We start from the raw sequence: 26,562 nt of genomic DNA, 5'->3' as shown, positions 1-26,562 counted from the left end.
CGCATGTCCAGGCCCGTCTGAAGTTTGCCAATGACCATCTGGATGATCCAGAGGAGGAATGGGAGAAGGTAATGTGGTCTGATGAGACAAAAATAGAGCTTTTTGGTCTAAACTCCACTCGCCGTGTTTGGAGGAAGAAGAAGGATGAGTACAACCCCAAGAACACCATCCCAACCGTGAAGCATGGAGGTGGAAACATCATTCTTTGGGGATGCTTTTCTGCAAAGGGGACAGGACGACTGCACCGTATTGAGGGGAGGATGGATGGGGCCATGTTTCGCGAGATCTTGGCCAACAACCTCCTTCCCTCAGTAAGAGCATTGAAGATGGGTCATGGCTGGGTCTTCCAGCATGACAACGACCCGAAACACACAACCAGGGCAACTAAGGAGTGGCTCCATAAGAAGCATCTCAAGGTCCTGGAGTGGCCTAGCCAGTCTCCAGACCTGAACCCAATAGAAAATCTTTGGAGGGAGCTGAAAGTCTGTATTGCCCAGCGACAGCCCCGAAACCTGAAGGATCTGGAGAAGGTCTGTATGGAGGAGTGGGCCAAAATCCATGCTGCAGTGTGTGCAAACCTGGTCAAGACCTACAGGAAATGTATGATCTCTGTAATTGCAAACAAAGGTTTCTGTACCAAATATTAAGTTCTGCTTTTCTGATGTATCAAATACTTATGTCATGCAATAAAATGCAAATTAATTACTTAAAAATCATACAATTTGATTTTCTGGATTTGTGTTTTAGATTCCGTCTCTCACAGTTGAAGTGTACCTATGATAAAAAATTACAGACCTCTACATGCTTTGTAAGTAGGAAAACCTGCATAATCGGCAGTGTATCAAATACTTGTTCTCCCCACTGTACATGGAGTAGACTTAATCAAGCTAGTCTTGACTACTTTCTTGTCTCTTTCTCTCTTGCAACAAAGGTTTAAAAAGTTTAAATAGGAGACAGAATGCGATCGGATCATCTAATTGGCCTTCTCATAACTCTTATAGAATTTCCACGTGGACGGGGATATTGGAAATGTAATCAAAGTTTACTGGAGGACAATTTATTTTTAACTAAGACAAAATAATTTATAACTGAATTCTTCCAGTACAATATAGGTTCAGCAAATCCCCTTATTGTTTGGGATACCTTTAAATGTACCTTCAGAGGTCATTCAATTCAATATTCATCAATAATAAAAAATAAGTTTCTGGCTAAAGAGACAAGACTAACAAGGGGAATACATGAACTAATAGTACAGGTAGATAGCAATAAAAACGATACTACAGAGATACAAAATAAGTTAGAGGAAAAACAAAAATAACTGGAAGAACTTATTCAAGAACGATCTAATGTAATCTATTACAAAAAAAGCAAACTGTATGGAATATGGAGAAAAATGCACCAAATTCTTCCTGAATCTCCAACACAGGAACACTAATAAAAATAATTTACAGAAACTCATTACTGAAGACGGAGTCATCTGTGATTCTCCGAATTATATTTTAAAAGAGGAAGCTAAATATTTTAAGCAGATGTTCTCTTTTCCATCTCATCCTCACCAACTGAATGACGATTACTGTAAGGAATTCTTTCCAAATAATAAAAAAATTTAAAATTAACAAATGTACAGAAAGATCAGTGCGAAAGCCAAATTTCAGAGGAAAAACATTTTGAGGCTAATAAATCCTTTCAGTGTGGAAAAACCCCAGGGCTTGATGGCATACCGGTAGAGGTATATCAAGCCTTTTTTAGTATACTCAAAGCTCCATTGTTAGATTGTTTTAACTACTCCTATAGAAATTGTAGTGTGACAGGTACTCAGCAGGAAGGTCTGATTTCACTATTATTAAAACAAGACCCAGATGGCAAATAGACTGGATCATTATATCTTAAAAACTGGAGGCCTCTTACACTTCAATGTTGTGATGCAAAAATACTAGCGACATGCATAGCACTCAGAATTAAAAAGGTTTTACCTGGTATTGTTCATCCTGATCAGACAGGTTTTTTACATGGACGATACATTGGAGATACAGTGAGGGGAAAAAAGTATTCGATCCCCTGCTGATTTTGTACATTTGCCCACTGACAAAGAAATGATCAGTCTATAATTTTAATGGTAGGTTTATTTGAACAGTGAGAGACAGAATAACAACAACAAAAAATCCAGAAAAACACATGTCAAAAATTTTATGAATTGATTTGCATTTTAATTAGGGAAATAAGTATTTGACCCCTCTGCAAAACATGACTTAGTACTTGGTGGCAAAACCCTTGTTGGCAATCACAGTGGTCAGATGTTTCTTGTAGTTGGCCACCAGGTTTGCACACATCTCAGGAGGGATTTTGTCCCACTCCTCTTTGCAGATCTTCTCCAAGTCATTAAGGTTTCGAGACTGACGTTTGGCAACTCGAACCTTCAGCTCCCTCCACAGATTTTCTATGGGATTAAGGTCTGGAGACTGGCTAGGCCACTCCAGGACCTTAATGTGCTTCTTCTTGAGCCACTCCTTTGTTGCCTTGGCCGTGTGTTTTGGGTCATTGTCATGCTGGAATACCCATCCACGACGCATTTTCAATGCCCTGGCTGAGGGAAGGAGGTTCTCACCTAAGATTTGACGGTACATGGCCCCATCCATCGTCCCTTTGATGCGGTGAAGTTGTCCTGTCCCCTTAGCAGAAAAACACCCCCAAGGCATAATGTTTCCACCTCCATATTTGACGGTGGGGATGGTGTTCTTGGGGTCATAGGCAGCCTTCCTCCTCCTCCAAACACGGCAAGTTGAGTTGATGCCAAAGAGCTCGATCTCATGCACATATACATGCCCGTCTGAGGTTTGCCAATGACCACAACATTTTCACCCAGTTCTCCTCTGAATCATTCAGATGTTCATTGGCAAACCTCAGACGGGCATGTATATGTGCATTCTTGAGCAGGGGGATCTTGCGGCGCTGCAGGATTTCAGTCCTTCACGGCGTAGTGTGTTACCAATTGTTTTCTTGGTGACTATGGTCCCAGCTGCCTTGAGATCATTGACAAGATACTCCCATTTGCGAATAATCGCACCAACTGTTGTCACCTTCTCACCAAGCTGCTTCGGCGATGGTCTCTACAATCTTGTCCCTGATATCCTTGGAGAGCTCTTTGGTCTTGGCCATGGTGGAGTTTGGAATCTGATTGATTGATTGCTTCTGTGGACAGGTGTCTTTTATACAGGTAACAAGTTGAGATTAGGAGCACTCCCTTTAAGATTGTGCTCCTAATCGTAGCTCGTTACCTGTATAAAAGACACCTGGGAGCCAGAAATCTTTCTGCTTGAGAGGGGGTCAAATACTTATTTCCCTCATTAAAATGCAAATCAATTTATAACATTTTTGACATGCGTTTTTCTGGATTTTTTTGTTGTTATTCTGTCTCTCACTGTTCAAATAAACCTACCATAAAAATTATAGACTGATAATTTCTTTGTCAGTGGGCAAATGTACAAAATCAGCAGGGGATCAAATACTTTTTTCCCTCACTGTAATATACGACAACTACTAGAAATAATAGAACATCATGAAACATCTAAGAAGCCAGGGCTGGTATTTATAGCTGATTTTTAAAAGGCCTTTGATAAAGTAAGACTGGATTTTATTTATAAATGCCTGGACTTTTTCAATTTCGGTGATTCTCTTATAAAATGGGTAAAAGTATTGTATAGCAAACCCAGGTGTAAAATAGTAAATAGTGGCTACTGAATTGTCAAGAGGAGTTAAACAAGGGTGTCCGCTGTCACCATATCTATTTGTTATGGCCATCGAAATGCTAGCTATTAATATCAGATCAAATAACAACATTAGAGGATTAGAAATCCAAGGCTTAAAAACAAAGGTGTCCATGTATGCCGATGACTCAAGTTGTATATTAAGTCTGCAAGCTAGATCCCTGCAATGTCTCATTGAAGATCTAGATCACTTTTCTGGACTCTCTGGACTAAAACCTAATTATGTGTACAATATTACGTATTGGATCTTTAAAAAATACAACTTTTACATTACCCTGCAGTTTACCGATTAAAATGGGCTGACAGTGAAGTAGACATACTTGATATTCATATCACAAAAGATATGAGCTCTCCACAATGAATTTCAAAAATAGACAAGATCCTGCAACCATGGAGAGGTAAATACCTGTCTATTTACGGAAGAATTGCCCTGATTTAAGTCCTTAGTCATATCTCAGTTTACTCACTTACTTTATTTATTTTTTTGTCATTTAGCAGACGCTCTTATCCAGAGCGACTTACAGTTAGTTAGTGCATACATTTTTTTACACTGGTCCCCCGTGGGAAAGGAACCCACATCCCTGGCGTTGCAAACGCCATGCTCTTCCAACTGAGCTACACAGGACTATATACTTATGGCGCTGCCTACTCCTGATTTAGTTTTTATTGAACCCTAAATGGTTCTCAAGTAGATTACTAAGAAAAGCTCATCCTATGTTTAAAAATTGCCTTTTTGCCTTTGTGCAAATTGCCATGTCTCATTTTTGATTAATTGAAAATGATATTTTTTTCAAAGTATCTCTCTTTTTCAAACAAGCATTGCAGAGCTGGCTACAATTTCAATTTCATCCCCCTGAAAATATAGAACAAATATTATGGCTGAACTCAAATGTGCTGGTTGATAAAATACCTGTATTTATGGGAAAGATGTTTAAAAAGGGTATTTTGTTTTTAAATGATATTATAAATTTGAATGGTAGAGATGTCGTTCATGGAGTTATCAGAATTGTATGGGAAGGTCTGCTTAATCCAAGATTACAACCAATTGATTACAGCATTACCCCAAAAATGGAGGAGGCAGGTGGCAGTGGGAGGAGGTAGGGAACTGGTCTGTCTGCCCAATATAAAGGATCAAAACTGGCGGAGGAATAAAAATAGCATAAATAGGAAAGTATACCAGTTTCATTTGAGGACCAGGATGTTGACAGCTGTGCCATACAGATTGCAAAATAGTTGGGAAGAGATTTTTGAAGTACCGATTCCATGGTACAGGGTGTATGAGTTGATATATAAAACGACACAAGATTCAAGACTTCATGCTTTTCAGCTAAAATTATTATATAGAATTCTTGCCACCAACAAAATGTTGAATATTTGGGGCATACAATCATCGAAGCTCTGCAGATTTTGTTGTGAGGAAACAGAATCAATAGACCATTTATTTTGGTATTGCCCTCAGGTAGCCTGTTTCTGGTCTCAGGTTCAGGAATGCCTGAAAATGCATAACATTGAATGGAATGGAATTATTTAATTTTTCTTGGGGGGGGGTCTCGGATCACTGGTTCGGGTCCCTGTTTTTGACCTTGTGGGAGATCTGTCGACGTGCCCTTGAGCAGGACGTTGTCCCTGGTTGCTTCTGTGTGTCGCTCTAGATGGGAGTCTGTTAGATGACTAATGTGGTGTAATTGTTGAGCATCTTCACTGCAAGTATATTGTATGTTTTAAATATTCAATAAATAGGCCACACAAGCTCACAGAATGCAACCGCCGAGTGCTGAAGCGCGTAGCGTGTAAAATCGTCTGTCCTCGGTTGGAACACTCACTACCGAGTTCCAAACTACCTCTGGAAGCAACGTCAGCACAAAAACTGTTCGTCGGGAGCTTCATGAAATGGGTTTCCATGGCCGAGCAGCCGCACACAAGGCTAAGATCACCATGCACAATGCCAAGTGTCGGCTGGAGTGGTGTAAAGCTCGCCGCCATTGGACTTTGGAGCAGTGAAAACGCGTTCTCTGGAGTGATGAATCACGCTTCACCATCTGGCAGTACGACAGACGAATCTGGGTTTGGCGGATGCCAGGAGAACGCATAGTGCCAACTGTAAAGTTTGGTGGAGGAGGAATAATGATCTGTGGCTGTTTTTCATGGTTTGGGCTAGGCCCCTTAGTTCCAGTGAAGGAAAACCTTAACGCTACAACCTACAATGACATTCTAGATGATTCTATGCTTCCAACTTTGTGGCAACAGTTTGGGGAAGGCCCTTTCCTGTTTCAGCATGACAATGTCCCCATGCATAAAGCGAGGTCCATACAGAAATAGTTTATCGAGATCGGTGTGGAAGAACTTGACTGGCCTGCACAGAGCCCTGACCTCAACCCCATCGAACACCTTTGGGATGAATTAGAACGCTGACTGCGAGCCAGGCCTAATCGTCCGACATCAGTGCCCGACCTCACTAATGCTCTTGTGGCTGAATGGAAGCAAGTCCCCGCAGCAATGTTCCAACATCTAGTGGAAAGCCTTCCCAGAAGATTGGAGGCTGTTATAGGAGCAAAGGGAGGACCAACTCCATATTAATGTCCATGATTTTGGAATGAGATTTTCGACAAGCAGGTGTCCACATACTTCTGGTCAAGTAGTGTATATGTGGTCTTCTGTAGCTCAGCTGGTAGAGCACGGCGCTTGTAACGCCAAGGTAGTGGGTTCGATCCCCGGGACCACCCATACACAAAAAATTTATGCACGCATGACTGTAAGTCGCTTTGGATAAAAGCGTCTGCTAAATGGCATATTATTTATTTATTTATTTATTTATTTATTTATTTATTTATTTATTTATTATATCCTGATGCCCAGTCACCTTACCCCTAAACACATTTACCTCTATAACTCCAGTATCCCTGCACATTGTAAATATGGTATTGGAACTGACCCTGTATATAGCTTACATACTTTCTCATGTTCTTCTTGTTTTTGTTCTACTTGACTTTTTAAAATAAATATTTTATTGTACTACTGCATTGTTGGGATAGAGCAAGCAAAAAGGCATTTCACTGTACTAGTGCACGTGACAATAAAACTTGAAACTTGATCGAGCTGTGGTCCATACATTCAATTGAGAACTCAAGGGCTGGGTATACCCCCTTGGGTTCTCGAGAGCTAAGGCTAGGTAGGCCTATAAATGTTTGTTTTATTCATGACAACAGAATGCAGTCAGAGTTAAGGCTATCCTGCTGGCTATAGTAATATGGATATAATTCCTAATTTATATTAGCCTACCTCAGAAAGATATGAGAGGCATCCATATCTAGGTCATTACACCGCAGGAAACCTACACCCTCTGCATTCTCAGAGAGAGTTCACGGAGAGAGTTCACTGAGTTCATGGAGACAGCACACCAGCACAGGGCCGGCGGCAGAACTAATCAGTTGGACATGCATTTGATTTCCATAGGGGGTCACGTTTTTTTCACGAGACCTCCTATAAAAACTTAAACCTCAACCAAACAATAGTCACTTTGAGTAGCGCAAATAGCGCATTTCATGGACAACACGTTTCGAAGGAGAAACTGAAGGACTAATTTGGCCACTGCACAGAGAGATGCACAGAGAGATCCACCTTTTTTTATTTACTATATTATACATTACATTAAAACAAAAACAAAATGCCACAGCCCAAGCTCCAAACATAGTCTCTGAACAAAGAAAAAACATCCTGATAAAGGCCATGAACAACCCAAAAAAACAAAAACCAAGCCTAAAATAGAAAGCAAACTCAGTCTCTGCAACCAACCACAGGAAATGATGTGGTGTAAACCGACCATTGAATTAACCAAATTGGTCCACCTAAAGAGAGGAGGGATCCTTGTGTTCACCAGAGACATTCCGTAATTGAACAGACTTCTCGCTCTTTGGCCCGAGGACGCCTTCGCTGGGGCACAGCTGTCATGCCTCCTAGCACAACAAAGGAGAAATGGTTACCCCCAAGATGGACCCTCCAAACAGGTCATCATCTCAGGGCTCCACACCTCCATCCCAGTTGAAGAAGGCCATGCAGAGCTGGAGAAACAGAATATGCAAACAACAAAGGCAAACAGAATCATCAGCAGACAAACTCACCTCCCAACCACATTCATCAGAATTCACCTCTCCAAACCAGAAGACTCCATAAAACTACTACAGGAAGGCTTCTTCATGCATTACTTTCACTACAGAGTCGAAAAAGGCAAATCCACCCACCACAGTTCAACAGTGTTTCAAATGCCAAGAATTCAACTATATTTCCACCCAGTGCAATAACCGGGTCAAATGTCTGAGGTGTGGAGAAAACCACCACCACAAAGCCTGCCCAAATGACAAAAAAATATGCAAAAGTGTGCAAACTGTGGGGGTGGGAACTCTTCAGCCTCAAAGAGCTGCCCCACCTACATAGCCCTTACCACCACTACCACCACTCTAAGGCAACCCAGAACACAGAGCACCTTAACGCTTAACCCACCTTAACCCACCTGCAAGAGGAACTACAAAATGCTGTACAGTGCAAAGTGGATTAAATTAAACATTTTCCTCGTCAATCTACACACAATACCCCATAATGACAAAGTGAAAATACAAATACCCGACTTTACATAAGTATTCAGACCCTTTGCTATGAGACTCGAAATTGAGCACCGGTGCATCCTGTTTCCATTGATCATCCTTGAGATGTTTCTACAACTTGATTGGAGTCCACCTGTGGTAAATTCAATTGGTTGGACATGATTTGGAAAGGCACACACCTGTCTATATAAGGTCCCACAGTTGACTGTGCATGTCAGAGCAGAAACCAAGCCATGAGGTTGAAGGAATTGTCCGTAGAGCGCCGAGACAGGATTGTGTCGAGGCACAGATCTGGGGAAGGGTTCCAAAAAATGACTGCAGCATTGAAGGTCCCCAAGAACACAGTGGCCTCCATCATTCTTAAATGGAAGAAGTTTGGAACCACCAAGACTCTTCCTAGAGCTGGCCACCCGACCAAACTGAACAATCGGGGGAGAAGGCCCTTGGTCAGGGAGGTGACCAAGAACCCGATGGTCACTCTGACAGAGCTCCAGAGTTCCTCTGTGGAGATGGGAGAACCTTCCAGAAGGACAATCATCTCTGCAGCACTCCACCAATCAGGCCTTTATGGTAGAGTGGCCAGACGGAAGCCACTTGGAAGCCCGCTTGGAGTTCGCCAGAAGGCACCTAGACTCAGACCATGAGAAACAAGATTCTCTGGTCTGATGAAACTAAGATTGAACTCTTTGGCCTGAATTCCAAGTGTCACGTCTGAAGGAAACCTGGCACCATCCCTACGGTGAAGCATGGTTGTGGCAGCATCATGCTGTGGGGATGTTTTTCAGCGGCAGGGACTGGGAGACTAGTCAGGATCGAGGGAAAGATGAACGGAGCAAAGTACAGAAAGATCCTTGATGAAAACCTGCTCCAGAGCGCTCAGGACCTCAGACTGGGGCGAAGGTTCACCTTCAAATAGGACAATGACCCTAAGCACACAGCCAAGACAACGCAGGAGTGGCTTCGGGACAAGTCTCTGAATGTCCTTGAGTGGCCCAGCCAGAGCCCGGACTTGAACCCGATCGAACATCTCTGGAGAGACCTGAAAATAGCTGTGCAGCAGCGCTCCCCATCCAACCTGACCAGAGCTTGAGAGGATCTGCAGAAAAAAATGGGAGAAACGACACAAATACAGGTGTGCAAGCTTGTAGCGTCATACCCAAGAAGACTCGAGGCTGTAATCGCTGCCAAAGGTGCTTCAACAAAGTACTGAGTAAAGGGTCTTGAATAGTTATGTATATGTAATATTCCGTTTTTTATTTTTTATTCGTTTGTACAAAACAAAAACGGTATTATGGGGTATTGTGTGTAGATTGATGAGGAAAATAAATAATTTAATCAATTTTAGAATAAGGCTGTAACGTAGCAAAATGTGGAAAAAGTCAAAGGGTTTGAATACTTTCCAAATGCACTGTATATGCCAGAGTGAGGAAATGTTCTGGAATGTGTGATGAGGCACATACAGTGAGGGAAAAAAGTATTTGATCCCCTGCTGATTTTGTACGTTTGCCCACTGACAAAGACATGATCAGTCTATAATTTTGTTTATTTGAACAGTGAGAGACAGAATAACAACAAAAAAATCCAGAAAAACGCATGTCAAAAATGTTATAAATTGATTTGCATTTTAATGAGGGAAATAAGTATTTGACCCCCTCTCAATCAGAAAGATTTCTGGCTCCTAGGTGTCTTTTATACAGGTAACGAGCTGAGATTAGGAGCACACTCTTAAAGGGAGTGCTCCTAATCTCAGCTTGTTACCTGTATAAAAGACACCTGTCCACAGAAGCATTTAATCAATCAGATTCCAAACTCTCCACCATGGCCAAGACCAAAGAGCTCTCCAAGGATGTCAGGGACAAGATTGTAGACCTACACAAGGCTGGAATGGGCTACAAGACTATCACCAAGCAGCTTGGTGAGAAGGTGACAACAGTTGGTGTGATTATTCGCAAATGGAAGAAACACAAAATAACTAAATCTCCCTCGGCCTGGGGCTCCATGCAAGATCTCACCTCGTGGAGTTGCAATGATCACGAGAATGGTGAGGAATCAGCCCAGAACTACACGGGAGGATCTTGTCAATGATCTCAAGGCAGCTGGGACCATAGTCACCAACAAAACAATTGGTAACACACTACGCCGTGAAGGACTGAAATCCTGCAGCGCCCGCAAGGTCCCCCTGCTCAAGAAAGCACATATACAGGCCCGTCTGAAGTTTGCCAATGAACATCTGAATGATTCAGAGGAGAACTGGGTGAAAGTGTTGTGGTCAGATGAGACCAAAATCGAGCTCTTTGGCATCAACTCAACTCGCCGTGTTTGGAGGAGGAGGAATGCTGCCTATGACCCCAAGAACACCATCCCCACCGTCAAACATGGAGGTGGAAACATTATGCTTGGGGGTGTTTTTCTGCTAAGGGGACAGGACAACTTCACCGCATCAAAGGGACGATGGACGGGGCCATGTACCATCAAATCTTGGGTGAGAACCTCCTTCCCTCAGCCAGGGCATTGAAAATGGGTCGTGGATGGGTATTCCAGCATGACAATGGCCCAAAACACACGGCCAAGGCAACAAAGGAGTGGCTCAAGAAGAAGCACATTAAGGTCCTGGAGTGGCCTAGCCAGTCTCCAGACCTTAATCCCATAGAAAATCTGTGGAGGGAGCTGAAGGTTCGAGTTGCCAAACGTCGGCCTCGAAACCTTAATGACTTGGAGAAGATCTGCAAAGAGGAGTGGGACAAAATCCCTCCTGAGATGTGTGCAAACCTGGTGGCCAACTACAAGAAACGTCTGACCTCTGTGATTGCCAACAAGGGTTTTGCCACCAAGTACTAAGTCATGTTTTGCAGAGGGGTCAAATACTTATTTCCCTCATTAAAATGCAAATCAATTCATAACATTTTTGACATGCGTTTTTCTGGATTTTTTTGTTGTTATTCTGTCTCTCACTGTTCAAATAAACATACCATTAAAATTATAGACTGATCATGTCTTTGTCAGTGGTCAAACGTACAAAATCAGCAGGGGATCAAATACCTTTTTCCCTCACTGGAAGTCCCGAGACGGTGCGATAAATCCACAACCACAAGTTGGCGTTTATATTTGTTATTTATTTATTTTAGCAGGAAGTCCCATTGAGACCAAAGTTTATTTAGCAAATACTTCAATTTAAGGCGGAGCATAATTGCAAAAATACAAAAATGCGGGATTTTTTGCATAAGAGCTTTATAAATTAACAGAATGCAATGTTCCAACCTATACAACACCAGTAAGGGCCAGCCTCCTTTCCGAGAGAGAATGCAGTGATGAGTGCAAAATCGATTGTGGAGGGAGCAGTGGTAAACGGCCTCCAATGGGCTTCAAAGAACTGGGAGCTGCATTCATGTAAATAATGGTGTCATAGTCTAGGACCGGTAGGAACGTTGACTGAATTATCTGCTTTCTACTATTAAGCCAGAGGCACAATCTATTTCTATATAAGAAGGCTAGTTTTATTTTCAGCTTCTTAGTTAACTCATCCATGTTTGTTTTAAAAGACAACTTATCAACGATCCAAATGCCCAGGTATTTATAAGAAGGGACACTGTCAATTTGGGCTCCATTTAAGGTGCAGATACTAAAATGTTGGAAGTCATTGTTGTGGGCTCTAGAAAACAATATATACTATAGATGCAACGGAAAACCATTGTAATCCATTGAGCCCATTTCAGCCATTACCGGAGTGTGTTTGATAGGTCACTGCAAACGTTTCTGCGGTCCGTACATTAACGCAGAAAAATAAAGGGCACAAGCAAGAGTAGGTAAGAGTCGCAAGAGTTAAATGAAAGCAATCAATCCAGTGAGATTTAAGTGGACCCCACAAACACAGGAAATGTATGGCTGAAATGGACAAATCCACATGTGGGCGGGGCATGCGCATTGCTAAAAGTTTAATAGAGCACGTGTGTGAGAAAGTAATTCTTCTATCTCTGTATAGGGATCCCTGGTGTGAGAGAACGTACTCTAGTTGCGGTGAAACCAGATGGGGTCCAGCGTCGCCTTGTAGGGCAGATCACGCAACGCTTTGAGCAGAGAGGCTTCAAACTGGTGGGCCTGAAGATGCTACAGGTGAGAAATTCCAAATGAACCCCAAAGCTCCTTCCTTCTAGGTATCTGAAAGGATTGGATAGGTATAAGTAGTATGATAATAAGCAATATGATAGTAGCTTCAACTTGTCCTCTGATACGATAATTGGAACTTGCCATGGATGGGGTTTATTCATAAATGTCTATGTAAATACCAGACTGTAAAATAAAGGCTAACCCAATGTTTGCTTTCTTTCTTTCAGGCACCAGAGGAGCAGCTCTCTCAGCATTACCATGAGTTAAGGAGGAAGCCGTTTTACCCCAGTCTCCTGCACTACATGACCTCTGGTCCCATAGTTGTTATGGTGAGGGCTCCTGCCTCTGTCTAGCCTGATCATCCAAACTTGAATTGCTTGATTCAATCCGTAACTCCAAAGTTCAGCGCTATAGCGCGATTGAAATGTAAAGGCAATTTTCCTGTGTTCAAGGTAAAGGCTGCATATGACGGCTCAATCGGAAATTACAAGCACGCTATAGCGCTGAACTTCGGTGATATGGATTGAATTCAGCCCACGCTGTTTTCTCACTTCCCTGATCAGTCTGGGTGGCCTCTAATAGATGGACACCTGGACGGTCTATAAAATAACTTGTGCAATCAGCTGTTAAGGCCCTTGCTCAAGTACCTTGCTCAATGGCACAACGGTAGTAGATTGTTGCCATGATCTGAGACCAGCAGCCCTCCATTTGCCAGTTCAGTTAACTTTTTCACCACTCAGCCCGAGACCACCTCCTCTGGGCTACCTAAGGTACCATTATTCAATTAGTTTTGAGTAATGACCCTCAAAACATTTTTAGTGAAAAGATGGCCAGACGAAATGAGAAGCCCCATTTATACCTGGTGCTAACATGCGTCCTTTGTCCTGATCTTCTGGCATTCTGATTCTGCCCACATTAATAGACAGGTGTAGGTGATTAAAGGAAGCATTGTGATCAGATCTTCCTGACCACCTCTGGAGGTAGTCAGGGATGTAGTCATGTGTCTTACAAGTCTAGTCTAGCAGTTAGAGCATTGGGCCAGTATCTGAAAGGTTGCTGGTTTCGAATACCCGAGCAGTCAAGGTGAAAAATATGTAGATGTGCCCTTGAGCAAGGCACTTAACTCTAATTTGCTCCAGGTACACTGCACTACTATGGCTAACCCTATAAAACAACACATTTCACTGCACCTATCAGGTGTATGTGATATACAGTACCAGTCAAAAGTTTGGACACACCTACTCATTCAATGGTTTTTCTTTATTTTTACAATCTTCTACATTGTAGAATAATAGTAAAGACATCAAAACTATGAAATAACACATATGGAATCATGTAGTAACCAGAAAAGTGTTAAACAAATCAAAATATATTTTAGATTTTAGATTCTTCAAAGTAGCCGCCCTTTGTCTTGATGACAGATTTGTACACTCTTGGCATTCTCTCAACCAGCTTCATGAGGTAGTCACCAGGAATGCTTTTCCAACAGTCTTGAAGGAGTTACCACATATGCTAAGCACTTGTTGGCTGCTTTTCCTTCACTCTCCGGTCCAACTCATCCCAAACCATCTCAATTGGGTTGAGGTCGGGTGATTGTGGAGGCCAGGTCATCTGATGCTGCACTCCATCACTCTCCTTCTTGGTAAAATAGCCCTTACAAAGCCTGGAGGTGTGTTGGGTCATTGTCCTGTTGAAAAATAAATGATAGTCCCACTAAGCGCAAACCAGATGGGATGGCGTATCGCTGCAGAATGCTTTGGTAGCCATGCTGGTTAAGTGTGCCTTGAATTCTAAATAAATCACTAACAGTGTCACCAGCAAAGCACCCCCACACCATCACACCTCCTCCTCCATGCTTCACGGTGGGAACCAGACATGCAGAGATCATCAGCTTACCGACTCTGTGTCTCACAAAGACACGGCGGTTGGAACCAAAAATCTCAAATTCGGACTCATCAGACCAAAGGACAGATTTCCACCGGTCTAAGTTCATTGTTCGTGTTTCTTGGCCCAAGCAAATCTCTTATTATTATTGGTGTCCTTTTAGTAGTGGTTTCTTTGCAGCAATTCTACCATGAAGGCCTGATTCATGCAGTCTCCTCTGAACAGTTGATGTTGAGATGTGTCTGTTACTTGAACTCTGTGAAGCATTTATTTGGGCTGCAATCTGAGGTGCAGTTAACTCTAATGAACTTATCCTCTGCAGCAGAGGTAACTCTGGGTCTTCCTTTCCTGTGGCGGTCCTCATGAGAGCTAGTTTCATCATAGCGCTTGATGGTTTTTGCAACTGCACTTGAAGTTCATGACATTTTCCGTATTGACTGATCTTCATGTCTTAAAGTAATGATGGACTGTCGTTTCTCTTTGCTTATTTGAGCTGTTCTTGCCATCATTTTACCAAATAGGGCTATCTTCTGTATACCACCCCTACCTTGTCACAACACAGCTGATTGGCTCAAACGCATTAAGAAGGTTAAGAAATTCCACAAATTCCAGAAATGAACTTTTAAGAAGGCACACCTGTTAATTGAAATGCATTCCAGGTGACTACCTCATGAAGCTGGTTGAGAGAATGCCAAGAGTGTGCAAAGCTGTCATCAAGGCAAAGGGTGGCTACTTTGAAGAATCTAAAATCTAGAACATATTTTATATATATATTTTATATTGACAGGTGGCATAAAGATGTCTCTTTAAATAAATATTATTTTGACAAAATATCTGGTGTCAATGCGGACACAGTGGACATGTAAGAGACATATTAATACCATGTATAGATACAATGGCTAATATGTGAGCACAATCAGAAAGTGGACAAGATCAGGACAAAGAATGCATGTTATCACCCAGGATAAATGGGGCTAGAGTGTGAAACAATAATGAAATAAAGCAATTCAGTGTAGATTCCCAGACTACACTGCCTCTACTTATGTTAAATTCAAAACCACCAAACCACTTGTGTAGAGATAATGGCAGTGGCTGTGTTGAAATTTAGATTTAGTGCCAAACTGATTGACTTTCAATTAACTTGCTGAATTGACTGATTTGAAATAGGATTGCCCTAATCCTGATGGCGAGTTTAATTCTTTCTTGTTGTCTAGGTGTGGGAGGGTTATAATGTGGTCCGGACATCCCGGATCATGATAGGAGACACCAACCCAGTCGAGGCCCAAGCAGGCACCGTTCGAGGGGACTTCAGCATTCACATCAGCAGGTGAACCTATTGAACAAAGATTCAAATGAAAATATGTTTTCACATTATAATAAATGGCACAATACCCTTTTAAGCAAATATTTTAATGATAATTGAATTGGACAACAATTAATTTTGAGAGGCATAAAAACGAAAGGATATATACATAAAGTTAAAGTCAGAAGTTTACATACACTTAGGTTGGAGTCATTAAAACTTGTTTTTCAACCACTCCACAATTTTCTTCTTAACAAACTATAGTTTTGGCAAGTCGGTTAGAACATCTACTTTGTGCATGACACAAGTAATTTTTCCAACAATTGTTTACAGACAGATTATTTCATTTATTATTCACTGTATCACAATTCCAGTGGGTCAGAAGTGTACATACACTAAGTTGACTGTGCCTTTAAACAGCTTGGAAAATTCCAGAAAATGATGTCATGGCTTTAGAAGCTTCTGATAGGCTAATTGACATCATTTGAGTCAGTTGGAGGTGTACTTGTGGATGTATTTCAAGGCCTACCTTCAAACTCAGTGCCTCTTTGCTTGACATCATGGGAAAATCAAAAGACCTCAAAAAAGACATTGTAGACCTCCACAAGTCTGGTTCATGCTTGGGAGCAATTTCCAAATGCCTAAAGGTACCACGTTCATCTGTACAAACAATAGTACGCAAGTATAAACACCATGGGACCACACAGCTGTCATACCGCTCAGGAAGGAGAAGCGTTCTGTCTCCTAGAGATTAATGTACTTTGGTGCGAAAAATGCAAATCAATCCCAGAACAACAGCAAAGGACCTTGTGAAGATGCTGGAAGAAACAGGTACAAAAGTATCTATATCCACAGTAAAACGAGTCCTATAACCTGAAAGGCCGCTCAGCAAGGAAGAAGCCACTGCTCCAAAACCTCCATAAAAAAGCCAGACTACGGTTTGCAACTGCACATGGGGACAAAGATTGTACTGTTTGGAGAAATGTCCTCTGGTCTGATTAAACAAAAATATAACTGTTTGCCCATAATGACCATTATTATGTTTGGAGGAAAAAGGGGGTCGCTTGCAAGCCGAAGAACACCATCCCAACCGTGAAGCACGGGGGTGGCAGCATCATGCTGTGGGGGTGCTTTGCTGCAGGAGGGACTGGTGCACTTCACAAAATAGATGGCATCATGAGGAAGGAAAATTATGTGGATATATTGAAGCAACATCTCAAGACATCAGTCAGGAAGTTAAAGCTTGGTCGCAAATGGGTCTTCCAAATGGACAACAACCCCAAGCATACTTCCAAAGTTGTGGACGAAATGGCTTAAGGACAGCAAAGTCAAGGTGTTGGAGTGGCCATCACAAAGCCCTGACCTCAATCCTATAGAATATTTGTGGGCAGAACTGAAAAAGTGTGTGCGAGCAGGGAGGCCTACAAACCTGACTCAGTTAAACCAGCTCTGTCAGGAGGAATGGGCCAAAATTCACCCAACTTATTGTGGGAAGCTTGTGGGAGGCTACCCGACACGTTTGACCCAAGTTAAAAAATGTAAAGGCAATGCTACCAAATACTAATTGAGTGTATGTAAACTTCTGACCCACTGGCAATGTGATGAAATAAATAAAAGCTGAAATAAATCACTCTCTACTATTATTCTGACATTTCACATTCTTAAAATAAAGTGGTGATCCTAACTGACCTAAGACAGGACATTTTTACTACGATTAAATGTCAGGAATTGTGAAAAACTGAGTTTAAATGTATTTGGCTAAGGTGTATGTAAACTTCCGACTTCAACTGTATATAAACATTGAAATTGATCATTGAGAAAGTGTTTTGAAATTGGGAGCATCATTTCAATGGCAAAATACTGAACTGGACTTCAAGCCATTAACAACGAACTAATGAATGTAGGTTTGTGTTTTTTATAGAAATGTGGTCCATGCCAGTGATTCAGTAGAGGGGGCTCAGAGGGAGATCGAGCTGTGGTTTCATCAAAAGGAACTGATGGATTGGGCCTGCTGTGACCACAGTAGTACCTACCAGATATGAGAAAGAGATGGGAGGCAGAGATGGAAAGGAAGAGTTAAGCATTTCATTATACTGTTTTGAACCTGCTGTATCCTGTGCATGTGACAATTAAACTTGAAAGCGTGAAAGAGGTAGAACGACCAACAGGAATAGTGGCACCATAACCATACCTACCTCTTTATGTGCCCCACGTGCGATACTCAGCCCTCTCCATCTTGGGTGGCTCCAATAACCCTGAGCCCCTCAGCTACTCCTATAGTTTACATTCCTCACCATATGTATTTGGACAGTGAAATGAAAATGTTAATTTTGGCTCTATACTCCAGAATTTTGGATTTGAGATCAAATTATCAATATGACATTATATTACATAATGTTTGTTTATTTGAGGGTGTTTTCATGCTTATCTGTTTTACCATTTAGACATAAAAGCACTTTATATGTGGTCCTCTGTAGCTGAATTGGTAGAGCATGGCGCTTGTAACGCCAGGGTAGTGGGTTGGATCCCCGGGACCACCCATACGTAAAAATGTATGCGCACATGACTGTAAGTCGCTTTGGATAAAAGCGTCTGCTAAATGGCATATTATTATTATTATTATTATTATTATTATTATAAGTACCCCCATTTGAAGAAATCATAAGTATTTGGGCAAATTCACTTATAGTGTCGTCTAAATGTTAGTATTTGGTCCTTTATCGCTTGGACCCAATGACTTCATTAAGCTTGCAACTCTACAAACTAATTCGCTGCATTTGCAATTTTTTTTGGGTGAATTATGGGACATGTCTTGCACAATAGTAACTGAATGGTGTCTGGAGTAATTTTCATTCTAAATGAGCTGAGAAGATGTTTCTGAACACTTCCAAATCCATCCTGATGCTGCCATGATTCAGAAAATTCATGAATGGATCATACAGTGCATTCGGAAAGTATTCAGACCCCTTCACTTTTTCCCCATTTTGTTACTTTACAGCCTTATTCTAAAATTGATTAAATTGTATTTTTTTTCTCATCAATCTACACACAATACCACATAATGACAAAGCAAAAACAGGTTGACATTTTTGCAAATGTATTAAAAATAAAAACGGAAATATCACATTTACATAAGTATTCAGACCCTTTACTCAGTACTTTGTTGAAGCACCTTTGGTAGCGATTACAGCCTTGAGTCTTTTTGGGTGTGACGCTTGGCACACCTGTATTTGGGGAGTTTCTCCCATTTCTTCTCTGCAGATCTTCTCAAGCTCTGTCAGGTTGGCTGGGGAGCGTCACTGCACAGCTATTTTCAGGTCTCTCCAGAGATGTTAGATCGGGTTCAAGTCCGGGCTCTGGCTGGGCCACTCAAGGACATTCAGAGACTTGTCCCAAAGCCACTACTGCATTGTCTTCGTTATGTGCTTAGGGTTGTTGTCCTGTTGGATGGTGAACCTTCGCCCCAGTCTGAGGTCCTGAGCGCTCTGGAGCAGGTTTTCATTAAGGATCTCTCTGTACATTGCTCCGTTCATCTTTCCCTCAATCCTGACTAGTCTCCCAGTCCCTGCCGCTGAACAACATCCCCACAATATGATGCTGCGACCACCATGCTTCACCGTAGGGATGGTATTGTCCAGGTGATGAGCAGTGCCTGGTTTCCTCCAGATGTGACACTTGGCATTTAGGCCAAAAAGTTCAATCTTGGTTTCATCAGACCAGAGAATCTTGTTTCTCATGGTCAGAGAGTCCTTTAGGTGCCTCTTGGCAAACTCCAAGCAGGCTGTCATGTGCCTTTTACTGAGGAGTGGCTTCCGTCTGGCCACTCTACAATAAAGGCCTGATTGGTGGTGTGCTGCAGAGATGGTTGTCCTTCTGGAAGGTTCTCCCATCACCACAGAGGAACTCTGGAGCCAGCTCTAGGAAGAGTCTTGGTGGTTCCGAACTTGTGCCACTGTGTTCTTGGGGACCTTCAATGATGCAGACATTTTTTGGTACCCTTCCCCAGATCTGTGCCTCGACACAATCCTGTCTCGGAGCTCTACGGACAATTCCTTCGACCTCATGGCTTGGTTTTTGCTCTGACATGCACAGTCAACTGTGGGACCTTATATAGACAGGTGTGTGCCTCACCAAATAATGTCCAATCAATTGAATTTACCACAGGTGGACTCCAATCAAGTTGTAGAAACATCTCAAGGGTGATCAATGGAAACAGGATGCACCTGAGCTCAATTTCGAGTCTCATAGCAAAGGGTCTGAATACTTATATTTGAAAAAATACCTTATTTACATTTTTTTTTTTATAAATGTGAAAACATTTATAAAACCCTGTTTTTGCTTTGTCATTATGGGGTATTGTGTGCAGATTGATGAGAGGAAAAAAAAAAGTAATCAATTTTAGAATAAGGCTGTAACGGAAAAATTGAAGGTGTCTGAATACTTTCCGAATGCACTGTACATAATGATGAGTAGGAAAGTCACAGAGAGCTGATAACCTATCACCATTATCAATAACAGGGTAGGTTAATATATTTTTTTTGGGGGGGGGGTTGTGTATCACAGTGGCGGTCGGTGCCGTTTAAGATGAGGGAGGACGATAGTTTATTTTATGAGCATGATCTTCTTTCTATTACAGCATATTGGATGACTGTCATTCATATTTCATTCACCCAGCTCAATGTAACATCGACAGGTTTAGGCTACTACATGATACTCGAATATTCCTTATACCCATCATGAGGTTGCTACAACCTAGCCTATGAATGAAAGTTTACAACGTAGGTGCACAGGTCGAGAGAGATTTGAGTAATCAAGGTGACAGACATTGACACATTCAATACAGCCTGCATCTAGCTGATCTAGGGTGTAATCATTAGTCCAACAGTTGCAAACGAGAGTTTCTATTGGACAAATTTAGGTATGTTTATCACCGTTTCATTCCGTTTGCTTCCGGGGTTTTTTTCCCCGGCGGAATGAATACACACCTGATCACACGCAAACACAGTCCACTTTCATAGCAGCCACATAAATTATATACAGCATGATCCCTTTGATCGTTGTAGAATTCCTTCTCGCATCGACGCACTCTCCTCCTCTCACCTTTTCCCTTCGCTTGTCGACTTCAGTGCACAACACATAAGCTGTCTGACCAGGCGAGAGAACCTTTCCAAGCCAAACCTTAATATCATAACCACTACACACAGTCTACATCATTGTCACCATATTATAACGTCATAGTCAACATAGCTACTAGAACTAACACGTTAGTAAACCCGCTACAATCATGCAGTACAGTGTACAGGCAGTAAGAATTTTAGCAATTACACGGGTGGGCCCCGGTGGCAATAAGTTCATACAACCAAAAGCTTACCATGACTTGGAATAGTTCCAGTGTTGGATAGCCATAGCCAGCTAGCTAAGATAGCATCCCTCTCCGTTTGAGCTGGGTGTTTGAGTTGGCTAAACTAGCTAGCTGCATTCGAAATATAGATATCTCTCTCTCGCTTCTCCTTTTTTTCTAAACTGTTTAACTATTCTTTCTCTCTCTTTGAGTCAAGTACTCACCACATTTTATGCACTGCAGTGTTAGCTGCAAATGCTTTCAGTACTAGATTAATTCTCTGATCCTTTGATTGGGTGGGCAACATGTCAGTTCATGCTGCAAGAGCTCTGAAAGGTTGGAGGACGTCCTCCGGAAGTTGTCATAATTACTGTGTAAGTCTATGAAGGGGGTGAGAACCACGAGCCTCCTAGGTTTTGCATTGAAGTTAATGTACCCAGAGGAGGACGGAAACTAGCTATCCTCTGGCTACACCATGGTGCTATCCTACAGAGTGCTGTTGAGGCTACTGTAGACCTTAATTGAAAAACCGATGTTTTAATAAATTATTTGGTGACATGAATATATTTAGTATAGTTATCTAAAAAGTATAACGTTTTAAATGTTTCACTAGTTACATTTGTCTGAAATTCACTGAGGAGGATGGTCCTCCCCTTCCTCCTCTGAGGAGCCCCCATTGGTTTATCATCTTTGTGCCTCTAACTTTCTCACTCGTTATTATTCATTATTCATTCATGATTTGTTTAGGACCCTGACAGCATCCAAATTAATGTAAGATTCAGTTACTATTGGGAAAGACATGACCCAAAACACACCTAAAACAATCTGCAAATGCATCCAATAAATTTGTATTCACAAGCTTGATGTAGTCATTGAGTGCGGGGGACTAGATACATAAAATGCTTGTATTTTTTAAAATTTTTAATTTTTTTGTCATTTAGCAGACGCTCTTATCCAGAGCATACATTTTTCATACATTTTTCATTGGACTGTATGTTGTTGAGTTGCAAAAGCATCATCTCAAAGCCCGCCCTCATCACTAGACGTCAATGGAATGCGACCAAAACAATGAAAATACCACGCGAGCGTCCCCCCTGTGGGGATAGATCCAGAATCCCCTCATTGCCAGCCATCAAAATGTTCCTACATTTCGGCTATTGTTTATACAGTGGGGAGAACAAGATTTGATGCACTGCCGATTTTGCAGGTTTTCCTACTTACAAAGCATGTAGAGGTCTGTAATTTTTATCATAAGTACACTTCAACTGTGAGAGACGGAATCTAAAACAAAAATTTAGAAAATCACATTGTATGATTTTTAAGTAATTAATTTGCATTTTATTGCATGACATAAGTATTTGATACATCAGAAAAGCAGAACTTAATATTTGGTACAGAAACCTTTGTTTCCAATTACAGAGATCATACTTTTCCTGTAGGTCTTGACCAGGTTTGCACACACTGCAGCAGGGATTTTGGCCCACTCCTCCATACAGACCTTCTCCAGATCCTTCAGGTTTCGGGGCTGTCGCTGGGCAATATGGACTTTCAGCTCCCTCCAAAGATTTTCTATTCGGTTCAAGTCTGGAGACTGGCTAGGCCACTCCAGGACCTTTAGATGCTTCTTACGGAGCCACTCCTTAGTTGCCCTGGCTGTGTGTTTCGGGTCGTTGTCATGCTGGAAGACCCAGCCACGACCCATCTTCAATGCTCTTACTGAGGGAAGGAGGTTGTTGGCCAAGATCTTGCAATACATGGCCCCATCCATCCTCCCCTCAATACGGTGCAGTCGTCCTGTCCCCTTTGCAGAAAAGCATCCCCAAAGAATGATGTTTCCACCTCCTTGCTTCACGGTTGGGATGGTGTTCTTGGGGTTGTACTCATCCTTCTTCTTCCTCCAAACACAGCGAGTGGAGTTTAGACCAAAAAGCTATATTTTTGTCTCATCAGACCACATGACCTTCTCCCATTCCTCCTCTGGATCATCCAGATGGTCATTGGCAAACTTCAGACGGGCCTGGACATGCACTGGCTTGAGCAGGGGGACCTTGCGTGCGCTGCAGGATTTTAATCCATGACGGCGTAGTGTGTTACTAATGGTTTTCTTTGAGACTGTGGTCCCAGCTCTCTTCAGGTCATTGACCAGGTCCTGCTGTGTAGTTCTGGGCTGATCCCTCACCTTCCTCATGATCATTGATGCCCCACGAGGTGAGATCTTGCATGGAGCCCCAGACCGAGGGTGATTTACCGTCATCTTGAACTTCTTCCATTTTCTAATAATTTCGCCAACAGTTGTTGCCATCTCACCAAGCTGCTTGCCTATTGTCCTGTAGCCCATCCCAGCCTTGTGCAGGTCTACAATTTTATCCCTGATGTCCTTACACAGCTCTCTGGTCTTGGCCATTGTGGAGAGGTTGGAGTCTGTTTGATTGAGTGTGTGGACAGGTGTCTTTTATACAGGTAACGAGTTCAAACAGGTGCAGTTAATACAGGTAATGAGTGGAGAACAGGAGGGCTTCTTAAAGAAAAACTAACAGGTCTGTGAGAGCCGGAATTCTTACTGGTTGGTAGGTGATAAAATATTTATGTCATGCAATAAAATGCAAATTAATTACTTAATCACATTGTATGATTTTTTTCTAGATTTTTGTTTTAGATTCCGTCTCTCACAGTTGAAGTGTACCTATGATAAAAAATTACAGACCTCTACATGCTTTGTAAGTAGGAAAACCTGCAAAATCGGCAGTGTATCAAATACTTGTTCTTCCCACTGTATGTGTATTTAACACTATGTTGAGGTAAAAATCTGAGTATAAAGCATGTATAGATGTCAACCCCCAATATATGTTAATGTCATCATCGCCAATCAACTGCATTACACTTAAAAACGGCTTCAACTACCACCACTGACTGCTACCACCACCGAAAACAGCCGAATATATAAAATAATTGATTTTAGTAAGCACCTTGTGGGCCTGTTAGAACACACTGCTGGCTCCCCTTCCTCTGCGGAAGCATAGTTCCCGCTCAGCCCAGTCAAAACTGTTCGCTGCTCTGGCACCCCAATGGAGGAACAAGCTCCCTCACGACGCCAGGACAGCGGAGTCACTCACCCCCCCCAAAAAAAAAAAAATATATATATTTAAAAAAATAACATTGTGAAGTGGTTATCCCACTGGCTATAGGGTGAATGCACCAATTTGTAAGTCGCTCTGGATAAGAGCGTCTGCTAAATGACGTAAATGTAATGAATCATGACGGATTGACGAATATCCACTTTGTTAGATAAGCTTTTTTGAATGGACGCCAATGATGGTGTCCTATTACCCACGGTCTGCGTTTCTTCGATCTCTTTACCACATGTATAAAGCGACTGTATGTCGCAATTGCCACAGATACTCTAGCCCAGGGGTTTCAAATTCATTCCATACAGGGCCGAGTGTCTGCTGGTTTTTGTTATTTTCTTTCAACTTGTGTAAGACCTAGACCTGGGGCCTCATGTACAAAGACTTGCGTTGAATTCATACTAAAACATTGCGTACGGACAAAGCCATAAATGTGCGTACGCACCAAAAAAATCTGATGTATGAATCTCTGCGTACGCAGCATTCCACATACATTCTCTTTGTACATCCCAATCAACGCGAAATTGAGCGCACATGCACGAGCACCACACCACACCCTGTCTCCTCCCTCAATTAAATCAATTTAAATATGGTAATTAGTCCAATTTGGCAAAAGAAACCTGCAAGAACATGGCTAAAGCAAGCAAGAAACGAAATTTCACTGAAAACGAATTAGAGGTGCTACTATCAGAGGTAGAAACAAGAAAAAATATTTTATTTGGAAATCTGTCCTCTGGAATTAATAACAAAAGAAAGAAAAAAGAGTGGGCGAGTTTGTCTGATGCCGTCAACGCGGTGGGATCTGAGAGTCGCACCGTAAATGAACTGAAGAAGAAATGGTCAGACATAAAGGTGGAAGTTAAGCGGAGAACTGCTGCGCACCGACAAAGTGTGGGCAGAACAGGCGGTGGTACAGGGACCGATGAACTTGCACCCTTTGATCAGAGAGTTGCCTCTATTGTAGGAGACACGTTAATCTCTGGAATCGTATCCGCTGATGTAGGAGACTCGGATATACTACAGGACTGCCAGCAAGGTGACTCAGATTTATTTCCTTAACTTTGATATACATAGCCAGCCACCGTTTAATTTTAAAATGCATGCAATATAGCAAAAGGTACACCAGAGATTTCACGTATCCACTGCTTTTATTGCAAATGCGTGTACCCATTAATAAGGAACAGACTCAAATTACTGTTAAGATGTGCCTGTGTTTAATTGGACTTAGGAACCGCAGGAACGTCCACTGGCACGCACTCAGAGTCCGCACCACCTGAGCAGCCAGAGCCCATTCAGTCCAGCGTCTCCCGTGTCTCTAATGTTCCCCCCAGTGCTGAAGCCCGTCCATCTGGCCGTGTCTTGACGCATGCTGTTCTGGAGTCACAACAACAAATTGTTAGGGCCATTGAAGAAATGAACAGTCACCTTAAAAATGTCACTGACGCACTCACAGAAATAAGCCATTCATTAAAATAATTGGTCAAAAATGAACTTTGTGTCTGAGTACCATTTATATTGTTGCAATTACACGTTGACGGGCCTGAATGGCTTGTTGATTGTGCTGCACATATACTGGTCCTGGGTCAGGGTCATTCTGGCGGTGCCCCCCACCTCACCAAGGGGTATGCCATGCCTGTGCGCGACATTGTGCAGCACTCCACAGGCCAGTATGATGCGGCAAACCTTGTCAGGGCGGTATAACAGCATCCCCCCGGTCCTGTCAAGGCAGCGCCACCGACATTTCAGCTGCCCAATCGCCCGCTCCACAACTGACCGAAAGTGCGGGAATGGGCATCATTGTATCTGCGCTCTCGGTCAGTTTGTGGGTTGGTGAGGGGGTTAACAGCCACGTCTTTAGTGGATAACCACTGTCTCCTGATGGGCAGTAATAATAATTACAGACACAAACATTTTACTTTTAGATAGAACCATACATTTAAATGCATAACTTACCAAGTAGCCACCCATCGCGCACCCTGCCAGCTTGGAGTCTCATCCCAACCATGCTGTTTGTAAGGATATATGAATCATGGGTTGACCCAGGCCACCTTGCCACAATATTTGTTAGGCGCATTTGTGCATCACATATAATCTGCACATTTATTGAATGGAAATGTTTCCGATTCACATATGCAAATTCGTCTTCAGATGGCGCCTTTATAGCAATATGTGTGCAGTCGATCGCTCCGATTACATTAGGAAAACCGGCTATCGCTGCAAATTGCGCTTTGATGTTTGGCTGGTCACCTGCATCGTATGGGAACGTTATATACCTGGTAGACAAGCGGATGATGCCGTCCCATACAGGTGGCATTGCACGGCTCAAACACGACTGGCTTATTCCTGAGCGGTCTGCCAGTTCTCTTTGGAAAGAACCGGTTGCTAGGAAACCAAGTGTAGTAAGCACCTGTAAAGGAACGGGTAATACGTGGCTCCTCACTGT

The 26,562-nt window shown here is 42.3% G+C and overlaps 1 protein-coding gene across 1 annotated transcript in view; it reads left to right on the top strand.

Annotated features, from left to right (window-relative positions):
* LOC121575808 (nucleoside diphosphate kinase-like) overlaps window positions 1-18,116 on the top strand; it is a 31,444-nt gene extending 13,328 nt beyond the window's left edge. Inside the window, exons 2-5 of the mRNA XM_041889097.2 lie at window positions 12,342-12,472; window positions 12,694-12,795; window positions 15,565-15,677; window positions 17,575-18,116. Of these exons, the coding sequence (XP_041745031.1) occupies window positions 12,342-12,472; window positions 12,694-12,795; window positions 15,565-15,677; window positions 17,575-17,695 (467 nt within the window). The 3' untranslated portion in view covers window positions 17,696-18,116. The remainder of the gene's footprint in view (window positions 1-12,341; window positions 12,473-12,693; window positions 12,796-15,564; window positions 15,678-17,574) is intronic.
* The last annotated feature ends 8,446 nt before the right edge of the window (window positions 18,117-26,562 follow it).

Source organism: Coregonus clupeaformis, chromosome 10 (genome assembly GCF_020615455.1).
Source record: "Coregonus clupeaformis isolate EN_2021a chromosome 10, ASM2061545v1, whole genome shotgun sequence".
NCBI lineage: Eukaryota > Metazoa > Chordata > Actinopteri > Salmoniformes > Salmonidae > Coregonus > Coregonus clupeaformis.
Note: the sequence above shows the minus strand (reverse complement) of the source record. Positions and strands in the feature narration are given on the sequence as shown.